The 15,523-nt window shown below is 46.6% G+C and overlaps 1 protein-coding gene across 1 annotated transcript in view; it reads right to left on the bottom strand.

Moving 5' to 3' along the window:
• The window catches only part of HABP2 (hyaluronan binding protein 2), a 33,499-nt gene that overhangs the window by 2,273 nt on the left and 15,703 nt on the right, over nt 1–15,523 (bottom strand). The window contains exons 3-12 of the mRNA XM_053668461.1: nt 11,472–11,582; nt 9,658–9,765; nt 8,372–8,488; nt 7,550–7,669; nt 6,920–7,091; nt 5,692–5,789; nt 4,339–4,594; nt 3,109–3,251; nt 2,257–2,391; nt 589–734 (exon numbers count right to left, since the gene is read on the bottom strand). Of these exons, the coding sequence (XP_053524436.1) occupies nt 589–734; nt 2,257–2,391; nt 3,109–3,251; nt 4,339–4,594; nt 5,692–5,789; nt 6,920–7,091; nt 7,550–7,669; nt 8,372–8,488; nt 9,658–9,765; nt 11,472–11,582 (1,406 nt within the window). The remainder of the gene's footprint in view (nt 1–588; nt 735–2,256; nt 2,392–3,108; nt 3,252–4,338; nt 4,595–5,691; nt 5,790–6,919; nt 7,092–7,549; nt 7,670–8,371; nt 8,489–9,657; nt 9,766–11,471; nt 11,583–15,523) is intronic.

The following is a 15,523-nucleotide window of genomic DNA, read 5'->3' as shown; positions in this document are numbered from 1 at the left end:
GCTTCGCTTGCTGAGGCAAACCAAGTCTCTCTCTTCCTCTCTCTTTCCCTCTCTCTCCCTCCCTCACACATACACTTAAATCTCAGTGATTTGATAGTTAACATTGTAAACTCTCTGGGCTTCTTATTGTTCTCCTAGCCACTGATCTTCTGGGCAGTTCTCTGCTTATTGGGACTTCAGACGTGCTGCCCAGCTCTATAGCCAGAAGTGCCACCTTCACCTTTAAACCCCGTGGAGCAAGGCTTGGGTGTCTATGGACCAGGATCATTCGAGTTCCTGCTCTCCCACTTACCACTCTGGTGCTGTAGGCCAAGATGACAGTGATAATGACATCCCTTTGGATAGGGTGTCATGAGAATTAAACTGAGCACTGCAGGCAAAGTGACCGCTCTGGTTATTGTGCTGACTCATCCTGGATTGATATGGTTCAGGTGCGACAGAGGCCACGCATGCCCACCTGTGCCTGTGCTTTACGGCAGGCGGGGTGGTGCTGAACCTGCCTCCCAGCCCAGGGCTCTAAAGGCGCCTCTGTGCCCAAAGTAAGGTCCCTCAAGACCCTTGTTCCCCAAGTGCCATGTGAGTCTCTACCTGGCAGGTGTCCCCCCCAGGCTTCTGAAGGTTTCCCGCACAGATCATGGTCTCATCAATCATGCGGTTGTAGAGTTTGCGGGAGTTGCACACAGTGTTGGCGATCAGCTTGACTTTGGCATCCAGGAGCTGTCGGGACCCTTCCCCTGTGGGGCAGAGAAAAGAGCTGGTCACTGTGGGGATTAGGGTGGCCCCCACCCCACCAGTAGCCACCAGCTCCGAGCTCAGGAAGGAAGGGTTTTTCCAGGGGACCGGCAGAGAAGCCTCATCTGTCAAGGCTGGGGGCTCTTGGCCCGCAGCCTTCACCGTGGCTTCCCAGACCTTCGATGCTGTGCTGATCACAGCGGAGCAAAGTCATTTTTCCCTCCTCTGCCTCCCCAACTAGACCACAAGGTCAGGAGGGCAGGGGGCGGTGTCTTACACCACGTTTTAATTTCCTATGACTAGCAGAGGATTGGCATGTAGAAAATTTAGTTATTTACCTTTTTATTTATTGATTTGAGAGGGAAAGAGGAAGGGGGAGAAGGAGAGAGAGAGAGAAACATTGATTTGTTGTTCCATTCTATGCATTCATTGGTTAATTCTTGCATGTGCCCTGGCTGGGGATCAAACCCACAACTTTGACATATCGGGACAATGCTCTAACCAACTGACCTACCCAGCTAGAAAATGCTTAATGATGAACGAATTTCCCTGGTTGAACATCTCAGTCACCTGCTTCCCAGAGCAGACATTTCCCCCCCTAAAGGACCTTCAGCCTGCTCAGTCGGCTTCGGTCAGCAACACTGATGGTGTAAGAGTTCGATGGGCTAGAGTGAAGATAGCTACCAAAAGGGTTAACCCTAAGTCTAATTAACCAGGAATCTTCTTTCCCCAAAGCTTTCTGACAAATCCATATATTGCATGTCACTTTGTTATGAATACAGGTTTATTTAAAGCAATTCCCACTTTCCATGATTAAGGATGTAATTTGTGGGGAAGAGAAATCCATCTTGAGTATTTGAGAAAGACTTAAGATACACTTACTTCTAGGTTTTGTATATTAGAAGCTAGAATCTTATCAGTACTATGAGGAAAGTAACCCTTTGGTTACTTTCTTGGATAAGACAAACCCTAGAGATGAATCAAAAGTCTGATTTAACAAAACTTTATAACACGTCTACTAAGATCAATGCACTGTTAGAAAGGCAAAGATGAAGGAGATCTGACCCCACTCTCCAGGGGCTGACTCCATCAACATCCCTGCAGAATTCTATCATCTCCTGTTATCATGATTCTAAACCTAGGAGGTAAATGTGGTTATTGGAAAACTAAAACTCAGATGTCCAAGTGACAAAGCCGAGAATCTAACACATCTGACTCCACAATTCACCTTCTTTCCAATGTATCCTCTTTCCAGTCCACCTAGGGAAGGCAAAAGGTCTTCATACTTGATGGAAGTCAGGGATCCAGGCGTAGGACCAGGAATAGGTGTGGAGGGACCAGGGAACACTCCCTAGGGGTGAAGAGACTTAACTAGGGCTTGAGAGATGAGGCGATCTCTTTCTTTTGATACTACATGTTGAATATAACACTGATTTCAAGTTCAGAATGGCAGTTGAGTTTGACCCTTTTGTTTCTAGTTAAAGCAAGTCACCTGAGTCTAAGGAGCTACATGGCCAGACTCACCTGTTTCTGTAACACCCCAGCCAGAGATGTGGCACTCAGTCCCAGAAGTAAAGGGACCATCAGGCAAACATACAGTCTTCACATATTTGGATTCCAGAGCACAGTGACCATTCACTGGCTTTAGCTTGAGCAAGGCTAGGTAGAGAGAGAAAGGGTGAATGGGTGATGCTATCCTCTTTGTCAAAGAAGCATCCACTTCAGCTTAATTAGAAGAGGTTTGTAGCAAAGCCCCATAAGCCCATGCCTGAAACATTTCTTCCTCTACCATTTCATTCTTTTAACTTCTACCTGGGAGGAGTAACACTTTAGGCCAAGAGTAACACCATAAATAATAGTCGAGTTTGAGATAATTTCTAATTGATTTTTTAAAAACAGCATTTAAGAGGGATAATAAATATATTGAGGAAGAAGAGAGAGTGAGAGTTACCATGAATGGAACCTCTGAGCATTAAGCAGCTTAGGGGTCCCAGTGCACACCTGTCACTTAACATGGGACAATGCACATGCTGTCACTTAACACCCAGGAAGCTGAGAGTCATATGCCAGTGTTCCCATTTTATAGGAGAGGAAACTGAGGCTAAAAGAGGTGAAGCTGGGTAGAAAGTGGTGTGCCTGGGAATCAAAGCTAAGCTCTTTCTACAACAAATGTTCCTAGCATCTCTACCCCTCAGTTTAAGAGCTTGTGTACATTTATCCACAACATTAACTTTTAAGAACTAAAAAGCTCTGGAATAAATTCTCTACCTTATAGGGTCTATGAGGGACTAAACAGAATCAAACCTTAGCTTTCCATAAGCAGAGAAATCCACCCAGGACAAGACCCATGGGAGATCCATGCTAGAAGAGACTTGCCAATATCGTTGTAAGGAATCTCATCTACTTCATGATAGTGGCTGTACTTGAATATCGCCTCCACCCCGAAGGTCTGCTCATGGAATTCTGTCTTCTTCAAGTCCTGGTCTCCTAGCACTACTTTTAGATTCTTGGCTCTTATGCTGCAAAGGAAAGTAGGATGGTCAGGAAGCAGCCCTGGGACTAGAGAGACTGGAGCCAAGCCCAGGGTCTGCTTCTGGTGAACTGCGTGACCTTTGACAAATGATCTGACCTTCTGCAGCCTTGATTATAGATCCTCATCTCATAATCATCATCCTGTTCACAGAATTCTGCTGCGTGGTCCAAATGAGGCAACATGAGGACGCTCTTTTATTAATGGAATGGTCTCTTAATGTAAATGTGAGCTGTAACCTGTATCCTGGGGGACCTTTCAGTCCCCCTGGGTTTTTCTAAAGAGCAGCCAATGAACATTCTGAACAAACATTCTTGGTAGATGCTAATGTTTGCATGTTTGTCTTCTCTTGAGGAATACCTCCTAGAGTCCTGGAAGAATTTTTTAAATAATAGGGCAAGCTGGAAGACCTTCAAGGCCACCACCAAAACCTGGGTTACCTGGGACCAGCCCTGGCCATGAACTTAGAGGACTCAGGGGAGGTAGTGATTCTTCAGGCTCCCCAGTGGGTTCTGGCTTCTCTGAGGCACATGGGACTGAAGATACCTGACCTGGCAGGCTCACTGCTGATGGCATTAGATGGGAGCATGTTATTATTTTTTTCCAGGGCAGGACTGAAGAGGTTAAGGAAGCAGGGAGATCTGGGTTTGCATCCCACTCACCTCCTTATTTACCATGTGACTTAAGCCCAGGTACTAAACCCACCCAAGTCTCGGGGTCCAAATTTATGAAATGGGAGTAATGGTTAACTCTTTCACTGCACTAATATTTACTGAGCACTTGCTCTGTATGAAGACCTGGTCTAGGCATTGGGGACACTATAATTAATAAAAAATAAAAATCTCTGTCCTCCCTCAGCCCATCTTCTGGTAAACCCTTTTGAGGACTAAATGTCATTAATACGTGGAATTCAAAAGCACACATTCTGAACATGGCAGCTCATTTCCACCTGATTTTGGGGAGCCACCTTAGTGCCGTTGGGGAGCCACAGATCCTGCCAGAGCTGCTCACATGGGAAGTGGACGACACCCCCACAGTCTCAGTCACCCTGTCCTCTGCCCCCTGCGGGCACCTACTCAGTGCAGTGGGCAGCAGTAAGCACCCAGCAGGGGTGGATCAGCGACCCCCCGCAGAAGTGGCCTTTGGGCATGAAGGTGCTCAGCGGCAGTGAGGTCTGCAGGGACACCTGCCACGGGTGCTTGCCCGCCGTGCTCTTAAAGCCTCCAAAGATCTTCTTGATCTTTCTCTCTGTGACCTCAGTCTTCCCACAGGAGTCAAAGCCCGGAAGCTTGGTCGGGGGCTCACTGGGTCCTTCCTCTGGGTCAGTAATGTCTGTGGGACACAAGAAAGACAAATCATGCTATTTTCCCCCCTGCAGGTCCTCAGAAGGACCTTGTTAGAGGTTTGACTCTGAGTCCAGCAGCTTAGCAACTGTCCCAAGCTAAAAGACTGGTGCACGCAGGGTGGGTATGTGGTACCCACATATTTGTTTACTGCATTGACTCATATAAAGTAGGTCTATAAAATTAACAATGGTGATGTTGCTTTTTCATTGTTATTTACGTGTATATACACACAAAGGTGTATGTGTAAATATATAAATCTGTCACAGAGTGTGTATTTAGCTGGTCATTAATGCACACATATATTTGGGAGCCTTCTTCAGCATGTAGGGAAAGATATCCAGATGAAGTAGAATGGGGGAAATAAGACATTTGCAAAAGTATCTGTCATACAAAGTGCTAAGTTGTAAGGGTGGTACCAATTCCATTCTGTGGGGTTTGTAAGAAGGGGGAGAGAATACAGCACTTGGGAGATCATGAAGGACTTCCTGGAGGAGGGGCTGCTTGAGTTCGTTCTCAAAGAATGGTGGACTGTGGACAAGAGCAGCTATGAATGCAGTTGTACAGACAAAGGTGACTATAAGAGCAAAGTCTTGGGAGTGAAACTGTCCAGGGAAGCAGTCCCACTGATCAGGAGGAGGGGGTGCATTTTTGCAGATGTGGGTGGGGAGGTGGGCCACACAGCCTGAAAGGAAGACTGCAAGGCTGGGTTCAGGCAATTTTGTGTCCTGAGAGGCACTGGGGCCCAGCCAGTGCTCGAGCACCATTGTGCTCCCAGAGCCTGGCGTAGTTCCTGGAACACAGCAAATAATCGATGAGTATTTGCCGAGTGCACTGACTTGGAGTCAGTAAGCATGAATTTACAGTTGGACCACAGCCCCGAATTGACAAAGGTATTCAGGCCTGCTCAGCATCCCAAGAGGGGAGCAGAGAGCAGAGGATGGGACAGTTGGGTTGCCACTGGGATGGGGACTGGTAAAGCAGGTGTGCTGGGACAACAGGGGTGGAGAGGTGGGGGACCAGGGGCATCTGTCTGTGGATCCACGTCCTACACATGACCAGGGTTCTAGACAGCCACCGTCTTACCTAGGGCTGAGCAGGCCGAGACATCACAGTACTCCCATTTCACCTTTGCACTATTTACTTTAATGAAACACCAGGGCTTTTTGTCTCCATCTGGGTTTCTAAAGGATAAAATGAAATAAAATAAAATAACCCAAAGTCAAAGCTTGATAAACCCGCTGGATCTCATTACAGGGCCTTTGGGTAGGAGAGCACCACATCTCTGGTGTGCCCCCTGAGATCACGGATTGACTCTGGCATATTAGGATGCTTATAGTTTTTTTTTTGGCAAAACTTTAATTTGCAGAGGAGAATCTCAGTGACCAGGAAGTAGCTCACAAGTCTTGGGCCAGATCCATGGGACACCTCAAATTGTTTGTAGGAAAAGAAATGAGATCACTGTTGAAGATCCATCTTTGTCAGGAACGTGACATAGACATAGAAACGCGGTAAGAGGAGGGCTCCTTGACCCAAAACCCCCAATTCCATGCTCAGGAAAGGCTACTGAGGGGTCACCCCAAGGACAGCCCCATGGAGGGAACAGCTCAAGGGAGTGACAGTGGAAGATAACATGTGTTGTGTGCAAGGGGAACCCTCTTACTTATTAGAACCAGTTTAAAGCCATGCAAAGAATTCCTGCCCCTTATAGGCAGATCAGAAATGCCCTTGGCCTTGGCCAGGCAACGAGCAGGGAGAGGAAGCCAAGAGAATGACCGGGAGGCACCGGAATGGGCAGAAGGAAGTTGTCACTGTCTTCACTTGGGACACCTGGATACCCCTGTGGCAGAGACCGCAGTGCTCACCAGACACCCTGTTTTCCCCTCTAGATTTCCCTCTTGAAGTTATGGGGGACCTTGTGACTATTTTTGGCCAGTGGAATATGTGTGCAAGGATGACGGGTAATTTCTACGTTGAGGGAGTAAAAACAAAGCAAAAACTCATGCTCCATTTTTTCAGTTTCTTTTTTTTTTCTCTCCCTTCCTGGGCATTTGAGTCACTTTGTGGAGCAGAATCCTCTTACCCCGCCACCAGCCCACATGACACATAGTATTAGGGAGAAATAAATGTCGAGGGATTCAAGCCACTGAGGTTTGGGGGTTGTTTATTACAGCATTATAACCCAGCCTGCCCCAGGTTCTGTCTCAGAGTTTCTAAGCTGGCCCAGGAAAACTTGGAGCAGAGGGAAGAGCCAAACCAACCCTTACACTGACATGCAGCCGAGTCTGATCTTGGGGAAGAAGGTAGTTTTTACCTGCAGAAGTTGTGCTCCCCAATGCCATGGGCCTCAGCATCCTCCATAAATGTGTTGTAATGCTCTTGCAAGAGGAGGTGGGAGTTCCAGTAAAGGCACGAGTGCTGGTTGATCGTCTTACTCACTTTCCCTCGGTAAGAGAAGCCGTCACCAACATAGCAGTCATCAGAACCTCGGGGACAGCAGGCAGAACCATGAGGACAGAAAGCAACAGGTGTGCTGCTCCCTAAAGTGACTGTAGGTGTATTAGGGGGCAAGAGTACTGGACCTGAATGTTGATCATTCTAAGAGTTTACTGCAATGTCCCAGAAACAAGGTGCCTTGAATGTTGCACATTTAACCCAGCTTGAGATATAGTGACTGTGGGTGGATGGGTGGGTGGGAACTTGGTTACTTAATTTTGGCTCACCCAAGACCTGGTGGCAGGTGGGCTGAGGACCAGGGGGTGTTCAGGTGTATCTGATTTGCCTGCAGTATATCCCAAACAGACCCTATGCCCTCAAATGAGGCAGTAGCAGAGTTTGGGAGTTGACTTGAGTCCCATCCTGGAGACGAAATCCAAACAGAAGGATTCCAAAGGCCTCGGTGGTGGCCCTGAGATTCTGAGGAAGTGGTGGCAGAGAACCATACCTATTTCACAGAATTTCCCCTTGAATTGGTCGGGACAGGTACAGGTAAACCTGGACCTCCGCCGGTGCCGGGAGCAGGTGCCGCCGTTTTGGCAGGGGTTGGGCCGGCACGCAGGAACCGCTGTGAACACAGGAAGTGGGGCTGGGGAGGTCTCCACTTGGAGTTGTAGCTACATGTGAGATGATGAGGAAACACTGGTGTCCATCCTTCCACAAAAGATGAGTCACCCAAGGGAAAGGGCCTACCCACTGACACTCTAGAACATACACATACACGGATGAAGGCCATGTGCCCAAGTGTATGTAAATAGACGGCTCACTCAGTAAGAAATAGCAAGAGGCATGGACTGGGCAGGATTTTGGGATCAGTCTGAGCTAAGTTGAAACTTGGCTCTGCCTCTTTATAGCTGTGTGACTCTGAGCAAGTTAGGCAACCTCTCTGAACTCCAGTTTCTTCATCTGTAAAATCCTTCTCTGTGGTGTTTCGGGGAGAATGTGAGAGAGCATATAAACCTCCTGGGACAATGCCTGGCTCAGGACAGATTTATTCCCACCATCAGCTATTCCAGAAATACATGAGGGGTGACCTTCTGGAGGAAGTGATTTTTAAGATGATTGTTTTTGGATGGGAAGGGACACAGATCAGCCAATTCTTAGTAACTACCCAGGGATGATGAATCTTAAAAAGTCCTAGTTATAATGAACATCATGGATGTTATCAAAGCATCAGATATATCTGACTGCCCCACCAGTAGGGTGAAGAGACCCCAGGCACAAGTCAGGGCAGAGAAAGCCCAGCAGAGAAGGGGCTGCGAGCACTTACCTGTGGAGCAGTCGGGCCCCCTGTAAGGGTGTTTGCAGGCACAGCGGTAGTAGGGAGGACTCTGAATAACAAGACATTCACCCTGGCCACATGAGTTTTCTTTGCACTGGTTTTGCACTGTAGAAGATCCATAGAAAAGAAGTTCCAGAGATATAGGATATTGTATACCTAAGCAGTACAGCGTTTGGGGGAGGGATGGCTGGTAGAGTGTGTGCCTTTGTCCATGGTCCTGAAAGACTTGGGCGCCCTAGACAAGGTTTTTCTCTAATCCTTGGCTCATGGATGATTGTTTCGCAGTTCCTTCCAGTGTTCATGGCCTTTATTATTCTCTCTTGACAAAAACCATGCTAATCTTTACACTTTTAACAAAAGAGCTGCAACTCGAGTTTCTCTATTTCATAGCTGATTTTTTATTCCATTTCCAGTTTTCCTCATTCTTCTGAGAAATTAAGGGATGAACACAGAAACGATGTTTATATCAATATCTCAAACAATCCTGAAACATTTGTGGAAAGGACTTGCAGGATTAAAAATAGGATAAATAAATAAAGAGGACACAGGAGAAAGAAGTCAACCGTAAAACCCCATATATGTAAGACCCTCACTGCCCCCCTTACCTGGTTAGATGGCTGTGAGATGGAACAGGGTCCAGGTTCATACCAGAGGTGCAATTAGTCAATAGGAGTTGTACTCCTCATGCTTATGTTATTCTGACAAGAACTCTCGAAATGCAGACACACAGCTTTTATCAGTCTCCATGAGCAAAGACAGCAGGAGGAAGGAGCGTGGAGCCAGGAGTTAGGCACCAGGGCTCTACGTTATGCTCTTCTCTTTACTAGCTGTGTGACCATGAGTAAGTCCCATGTGCTCTCTGTGCTCTCCTTCTCTAACTGAGTGGGGAATTATGTGCCCTGAGATTCTTCCTGCTGTCCCATTTGAAAACAATATTTTGTGGTTGTAGTTAATCTAAACACTCAAAACAAAAGAAAACAAAGATTCCTTAGTTAGGAATGCATCTTGGTCAGAGTCCATCTCTTATTTCCTCTTGGCCTCAATATTCTCATCAGCAGAATGGGCATAGTAGTCCTATTTATCACACAGAGGTGAGGATTCAGTGAGGTGCTGCCTATGACCATGGTGAAGAATCCACAACATGTGATATGATGTGCATGGTTATCATCCTTTCTGCAGGATCACTCAGCCCTTCTTGACCCCCGAGGGATGGAGGAGGAGACTGCCTCCTGTTCAACTCAGAGAGAAGAGTGAATCCAGAGACGTACACTCACCATTCTGACACGTTCTTCCAGAGAAAGGGGCCGGGCAGCTGCATGTGAAAGTGTCCCCACTGACAAGGCAGTCCCCGCCGTGTCCACAGGGGTTGGGCAGGCATGGGTCTGAAACACAGGCAGAAAGCAACGTTTACAATGAACAGGAGGCGAGAAACCTCCTACTTACACATCACATTTCAGTCTCCTACCCAAATGAGAAAGTAACTACATAAGCAGTGACTGGGGAAAGGGGGAAACACACACTGCCTTTAAAGAGCAAGGAAAACAGCAGTCATGTGAGCAGAGAGAAGGATTCAGGTTGGAAACAGGGCAGGAGGGAAGGAATAGTTCCTATCTCCCATAGGCCTGGGTTTCGATGGGGCCTTTCTCACTGAGAAACTCCTCCGTTCCATCATCAGGGTTTTTCTCCTCCCAGTCTCGCCGGGAGTGCACGGGGTCTGTCTCTGATGCTGAATGCATTTCACAAGCCCGTAGACCTCCCCTACTCCCAGTGCCCAGAGGTGGAGGTCGGGCCTGGGGAAGAAAACCCACCCCTAACGAAACATAAGCTTTCTGAACATCAGGCAAGAAGACCAAAGGCAAGAGGGTGACAGAAAAATTGACGGCAAGGAGGAAATGACCCAGTGGCCTTCATCTTTCTTCAACTACTTGTTCAGTTAGATTTTGTCATATTTCATCTGTGCCTTTGGCTTTTCATGGTTGTCTGAATGGATCTTCCCTCAGGGAATTCTTTATCCTTCTGTTCACACACATTGTTCTTTGGTTCAGGAACTAGGATCCCTGGGCCTGGCTCTTGTTTTGATGGTCCCTTCTGATGTTCCCCCGATGCCCCGTATCTTAGCCCTGCCTTCCAGGACACTTCCCACAGTTACACAGCTTTTATTCCAGCTGCTAGTGCTTTCCATTTCCTCTTCTGGTTTAGTCACAGGGCTCTGCTTGGACCAGCTTTGCATTTTCCTTTCTGCCCTATTGCTTAGTTAAGAAGCCGCCAAAAAAGCAGAAGCAAATGTGGTAGAAGCATGTATGTGTGAGAACACACACACACACATATAATGACAACTGTGAAAGGCTTCTCATGAGTTGAAAGATGAAATAAAGCTCTGGTCAGGTAGCTCGGCTGGTTAGCGTACCATCCTGTATGCCCGGGTTGTGGGTTTCATCCCGGTTAGGGCACATGCCAGAATAAACAAATGAATGCATAAGTAAGTGAAATAATAAAGTCTCTTTCTCTCTCCTTCTCTCCTTTCCTCCCTCCCTCTGGCTCTCCCTATCCCCCTCTCTCTCTTCCTCCTTCTTTCTCTCTAAATAATCAATTAAAAAAAAACCTGAAATAAAACAACACAACCCAGATGTAAGGGAAGGAAAGACCCAATGCCAAATGTGCACATGCTACAATCTGGTGCTGAATGTTAACTCAGACTCTTCTTCCTAATTAGGACCTACCTGTAATGGAAGCTCTGGGGATGAGTTTGAATATGACTCCTACTCCCAGCATCAAGAGACCTACCTAGATGATGAGGCACCAACTGGCTGTATCAATTTGGCTAAGTCATCTCCTCTCTTGGCCTCATTTGTGCCATCTGTCATTTGAGGCAAGAGAGGTGGTCTCTAAGAACCTCCCCAGTCCTCACAGTATATAATTATAGCTGGAAAAACAGCCAGTTTAAATCGTTTCCTTAACACTTGTTTGATGATGCCCATCAGAGAGTGGTAGGAGGTCCTTGCATGTGGTCATACATGAACTCCCCTCCAGGTATGCTGCCTTCCTCCTGGGAGGCACCCCCAAGCCCCCCAATGGCTTTAGTACCTACCGTTGTCTGTGTAGTACCAGTCAGGATTACTGAGGTGGTTGACAGCACTACTGGTGTTTTCTTCCTGGGTTTGGTACTCAGAGCTGTAATCATAGTTCTCAGGGGTCCAATCTACAGGAGTGAGAGAACAGGGCCAAAGGAACCCTAGTCATTAGATCCAAATAGGTCAGCATTTCATTTTACCAAGTGTTTTTTTTCCCCCAAAAGATTTCAAAGTCCTGAAGAAGGAGGCATGTGTCTTTCTAGCTCCTCACACTGATGGGGTAGACAAGAGGTCAAGCATCGTGAGTTTCCTTTTTTTTTTTTTAATGGTGTTGGGGGTTGCTTTTATAACCCAGCAGAGCAGTACTGGCACTGATACGTCAAGAGCAGCTGACTGGAAATGCGAAGTCAAGTCCTGGCTTCCCATTAACTGTGACCTTGGACAAGGCAATTGCATTCCTAGTGTCCCCATTTTCTCATCCATAAACAGCATAAAGATGATTGGAGCCTAAAAGTGTTCCAAGGTCCTATCTAAGATCTGCCCAAGGTCATATCCAGTGGCACTTCTGTGTCTTGTTGGGTGGTTCTGTGAATGAAATTTCTTAATGGGACATTATGAGTCACCTTAGCTTAATGAAGTCAAAGAAATAACACTGTCACCTTGGTTATAGCATCAAACTCTCCCAAGTTGTGTCTAGAAAGTCATCATAACAGCTAATGTTTACTGAGCCTTTACTATGTACTAAGCATTTTACATGATCCATTCATTTCATCTTCATAAAAATCTAGATGTGTTATTATATCTATTTTAAGTAGAGAAACCTGAGGTTGAAAGAGGTCAAGTAACTTGCCCAAGGTCACATAGCTAATAAACAGTAGGATATAAATTAAGACAGTTTACCTCCATAGAACCTGAAAATTGCACTGGCTTAACTGCCCCCACCAGCCTCTCACAGGCCTCAGACACATCTACGCTTGCCCTTGGGGAAGGGGTCCAGCCATCCCCACTGAATAGCCATCCTGCTAATTAGGAATCACCCAATGACAGCCTTGAGAAGGTTCATGGATCCCTCCCACTGAAAGACAAGGCAGTGGATGGAGTTCCCCCAGGTGTAGACCTCAGACCAGGCCAGTCAATTGGGAAAAGCAGGTTGTATGTGAGGCTGGACTGAAGCTCCTTGTGGTCTGAGGCTTTGGAGGATACCAGGAGCTCTGTGGCTCATGGAGAGAAGTTTGGGATTTGCAGAAAGTTTGCAGGAGCCATCCAGCTGGAGGGCTGTGCATGGAAGGACACGAAGATCCGTTAAATTTGGGATGGACTGCAATGTGTGTTGAAAGTGCTTTATGGGAGCATCACCTGGGAGGGTTTCTTCACCTCTGAACTTGAAGCTTATTTTGTCTTCTCTATTCTGTTGGCACTTAATCCCGTTGTCTAGATAAAAAATGTGCATTGTACGGCACTGACTTTGCTGTCTCCAGCTGGCAGGAGCATGGCGGGCAGAAGCCCCACAGAAGCCGCCCAGAGATGCATATGATAATGAGGCAGGAGAAAATGCAGATAGCAAGAGTTGAAAAGGCGCTCCCACGGAGCCAGCTGATGGCTCTGAGACTGGCACTTTACCTGATCGCGGTTATCAACCACATTACCTCACTCCTCTCTCAGTCATTCCCTTATAGTCTTTATCTCTTTGGCTTTTGAAAAATCGACTTTTGCACAATGGCTGTTTTATATTTCCCATTAAAATGGAACTATCTTTTTATTTCCTTTTTGAATCTGCCAACTCTGGTTTCTTGCCAGAGTTTCACCTCATTTATCACAGTGTCAAGTCAAGACTCCCTTTGCTTGCTCATTATTTCTCCCGAACTGCTTTTCCCCACTATGAAAATGCTCCCAGAGGGAGCCACCTTTCCAGGGATGAGGATCTGGGTTGAAGATAAGGCCATTGTCTTCCTGGAGCAAATAAAATTTCTTTCCATCTAGTTTGATAAAGCAGAGAAAGAGAGAGAGAAAGTGAGAGAAAAATGTTTTTCTGAGTTTGACATACAAGATTTCAAACTGACATTTGGGAGAGACAACAGGGTTTGGTAATGAGGCATTGCATCCTTTATTTCTTTCTTTTTTCTTTGGAGAACGTAGTATTGTTTTTCTAACAGGTCTTTATAGATAAGTGCCTCCAGATTACCCCTGTAATTTCTCACATAACTCCCATGGTGGAGGGTCAGACTAGCTAATTTTGGCTAGGCCATTAGAAATCAACCCCTTTAGGGGACTAAATGGCACTGAAACAAATACAATAAAGAGTAAATTAGAAGACAAATGAATCAACCCCTTTGCAGATATTTGGAGATGAGAGTTTTACGTAGATGGAATGGAATGGTTTTTCTGGGTGATGGAGGATGGATGAGCTGTTGGTTGGAGGATTTTGACTTGAATCCAGACCTCAGGACAAGGTCCGCTCATTTCTCAAGGAAGCTAAGGAGGGAATAAAATATGTAGGCTTTGAATCATGCCCCTGCTGTTCCCCAGAGCCCAGGACCCTTGGTAAAGATGGATTGAATCAGGAGAGCCTTGGCAGTCACAGAGTACCAGAAGCCATCAGCTGGAGGGCTGTGCAAGGAAGGGCACGAAGATCCCTTACGTTTGGGATGGGTTGTAACATATGTTGAAAGTGCTTTCTGGGAGCCTCTCCTGGGAGGGTTTCTTAAAGCTTACTGTATCTCTTCTATTTTGTTGGCATTCAGTCCCATTGTCTAAATGAAAAGTGTGCATTGTGTACCTTCAATGGGCCAAGTATGTGTAATACAAGTAAGAGTGGGATGTGGCCTCTGTCAAAGGAGCCTCTTGTCTGGTTTGGGTGGGGACAGAGAGCTAGCCAAGGAGGGATATGAAAGGGTAGTGAGGAGGTAGGGAAGCCAGATGTGGCCGAGTCCATGCCTGGTGGCCCTCTGGTGTGGTCTGTACTAATCCAATAGAAAAAAAAAAAGGCCCCGATTCCCACCTCTTCCTGGATCCACACCTTTTGCCCTGTGACTTTGCAGCTCCTCTCACCAAAAGATAAAGCCGATTTCCCCAGCATTTTGGTCTGGGCTGCCTTTGGGACTTGGTTTGGTTGATAGCATGTAGTGAACATGTGCCTGCGCCTCAAGAAGTCTGTGAACCTCCTCTCTCTCTTCCTCCCTCTCATGGCCCCCCAGCGACTGCCATGGGGACAAATGAAGCCTATTTTACAGGGTGATGAGAGAACATGAGAGGCACCAGCAAGGCCATTGGTCCCGGCCAAGGTCTCCAACATGTGAGAAAGCCCAGCCAATCCACCAGCTCAGCCGGGTCCAGACCAGAACTGCACAGCTAACCCCAGTCTACATTACCAGCCTGAAGAATTAAGATCTAAATACACTGTTAATGGTTAAAACCACTGCATTTGGGGTGGTATGTATATTATGCAGTAATAACAAATGTACACACAGGGCTTGATGGCTACAGCGTTGCTGATGGGATTAGAATTTTAGATACCAGAACATTCCTCAGTGGCTTGGTAGCTGCTGAGTTTCAGGCTCCATGGCTGGATCTCAGACAGCACTTCTCCCCTGGGGTTAGTATTTATCTTGTCCTGTCTGATTTGTTTCCTCCAATGTGATAGTTGGTTTCTTAAGAGCAGGGCCACATCTATTCCCCTTTCTACCTCAGTGCCCAGCATAGATCCCTGTGTGTAGTTAATGTGTGTGTCTGACAGATTAATTTTTCCCTCTGTGACCAAGCCCTTCCTTCTTTAGGTTGTCCCAGTTATGTTATTATGTTATTTAATTACAATTGTCCCAATTCTTCCTCCTTTGACCCCTCTACCCAGTACCCTTCTTCCCTCCAGCAGTCCCCTCCCCTTAGTTCATGTCCATAGGTCATGCATATAAGTTTTTTCGCTTCTCCATTTCCTATACTGTTCTTAACATGCCCCTGTCTATTTTGTACCTACCATCTATGTTTCTTAATCCTTGTACCTTTTCCTATATTCTCCACTCCCTCTCCACCAGCTTATAACCCTCCAAGTAATCTCCATATGTATGATTTTGTT

This window comes from Artibeus jamaicensis, unplaced genomic scaffold, assembly GCF_021234435.1.
Source record: "Artibeus jamaicensis isolate MK-2021 breed Jamaican fruit bat unplaced genomic scaffold, CSHL_Jam_final contig_490, whole genome shotgun sequence".
Lineage (NCBI taxonomy): Eukaryota > Metazoa > Chordata > Mammalia > Chiroptera > Phyllostomidae > Artibeus > Artibeus jamaicensis.
This window is presented reverse-complemented; position numbering and strand designations above follow the sequence as displayed.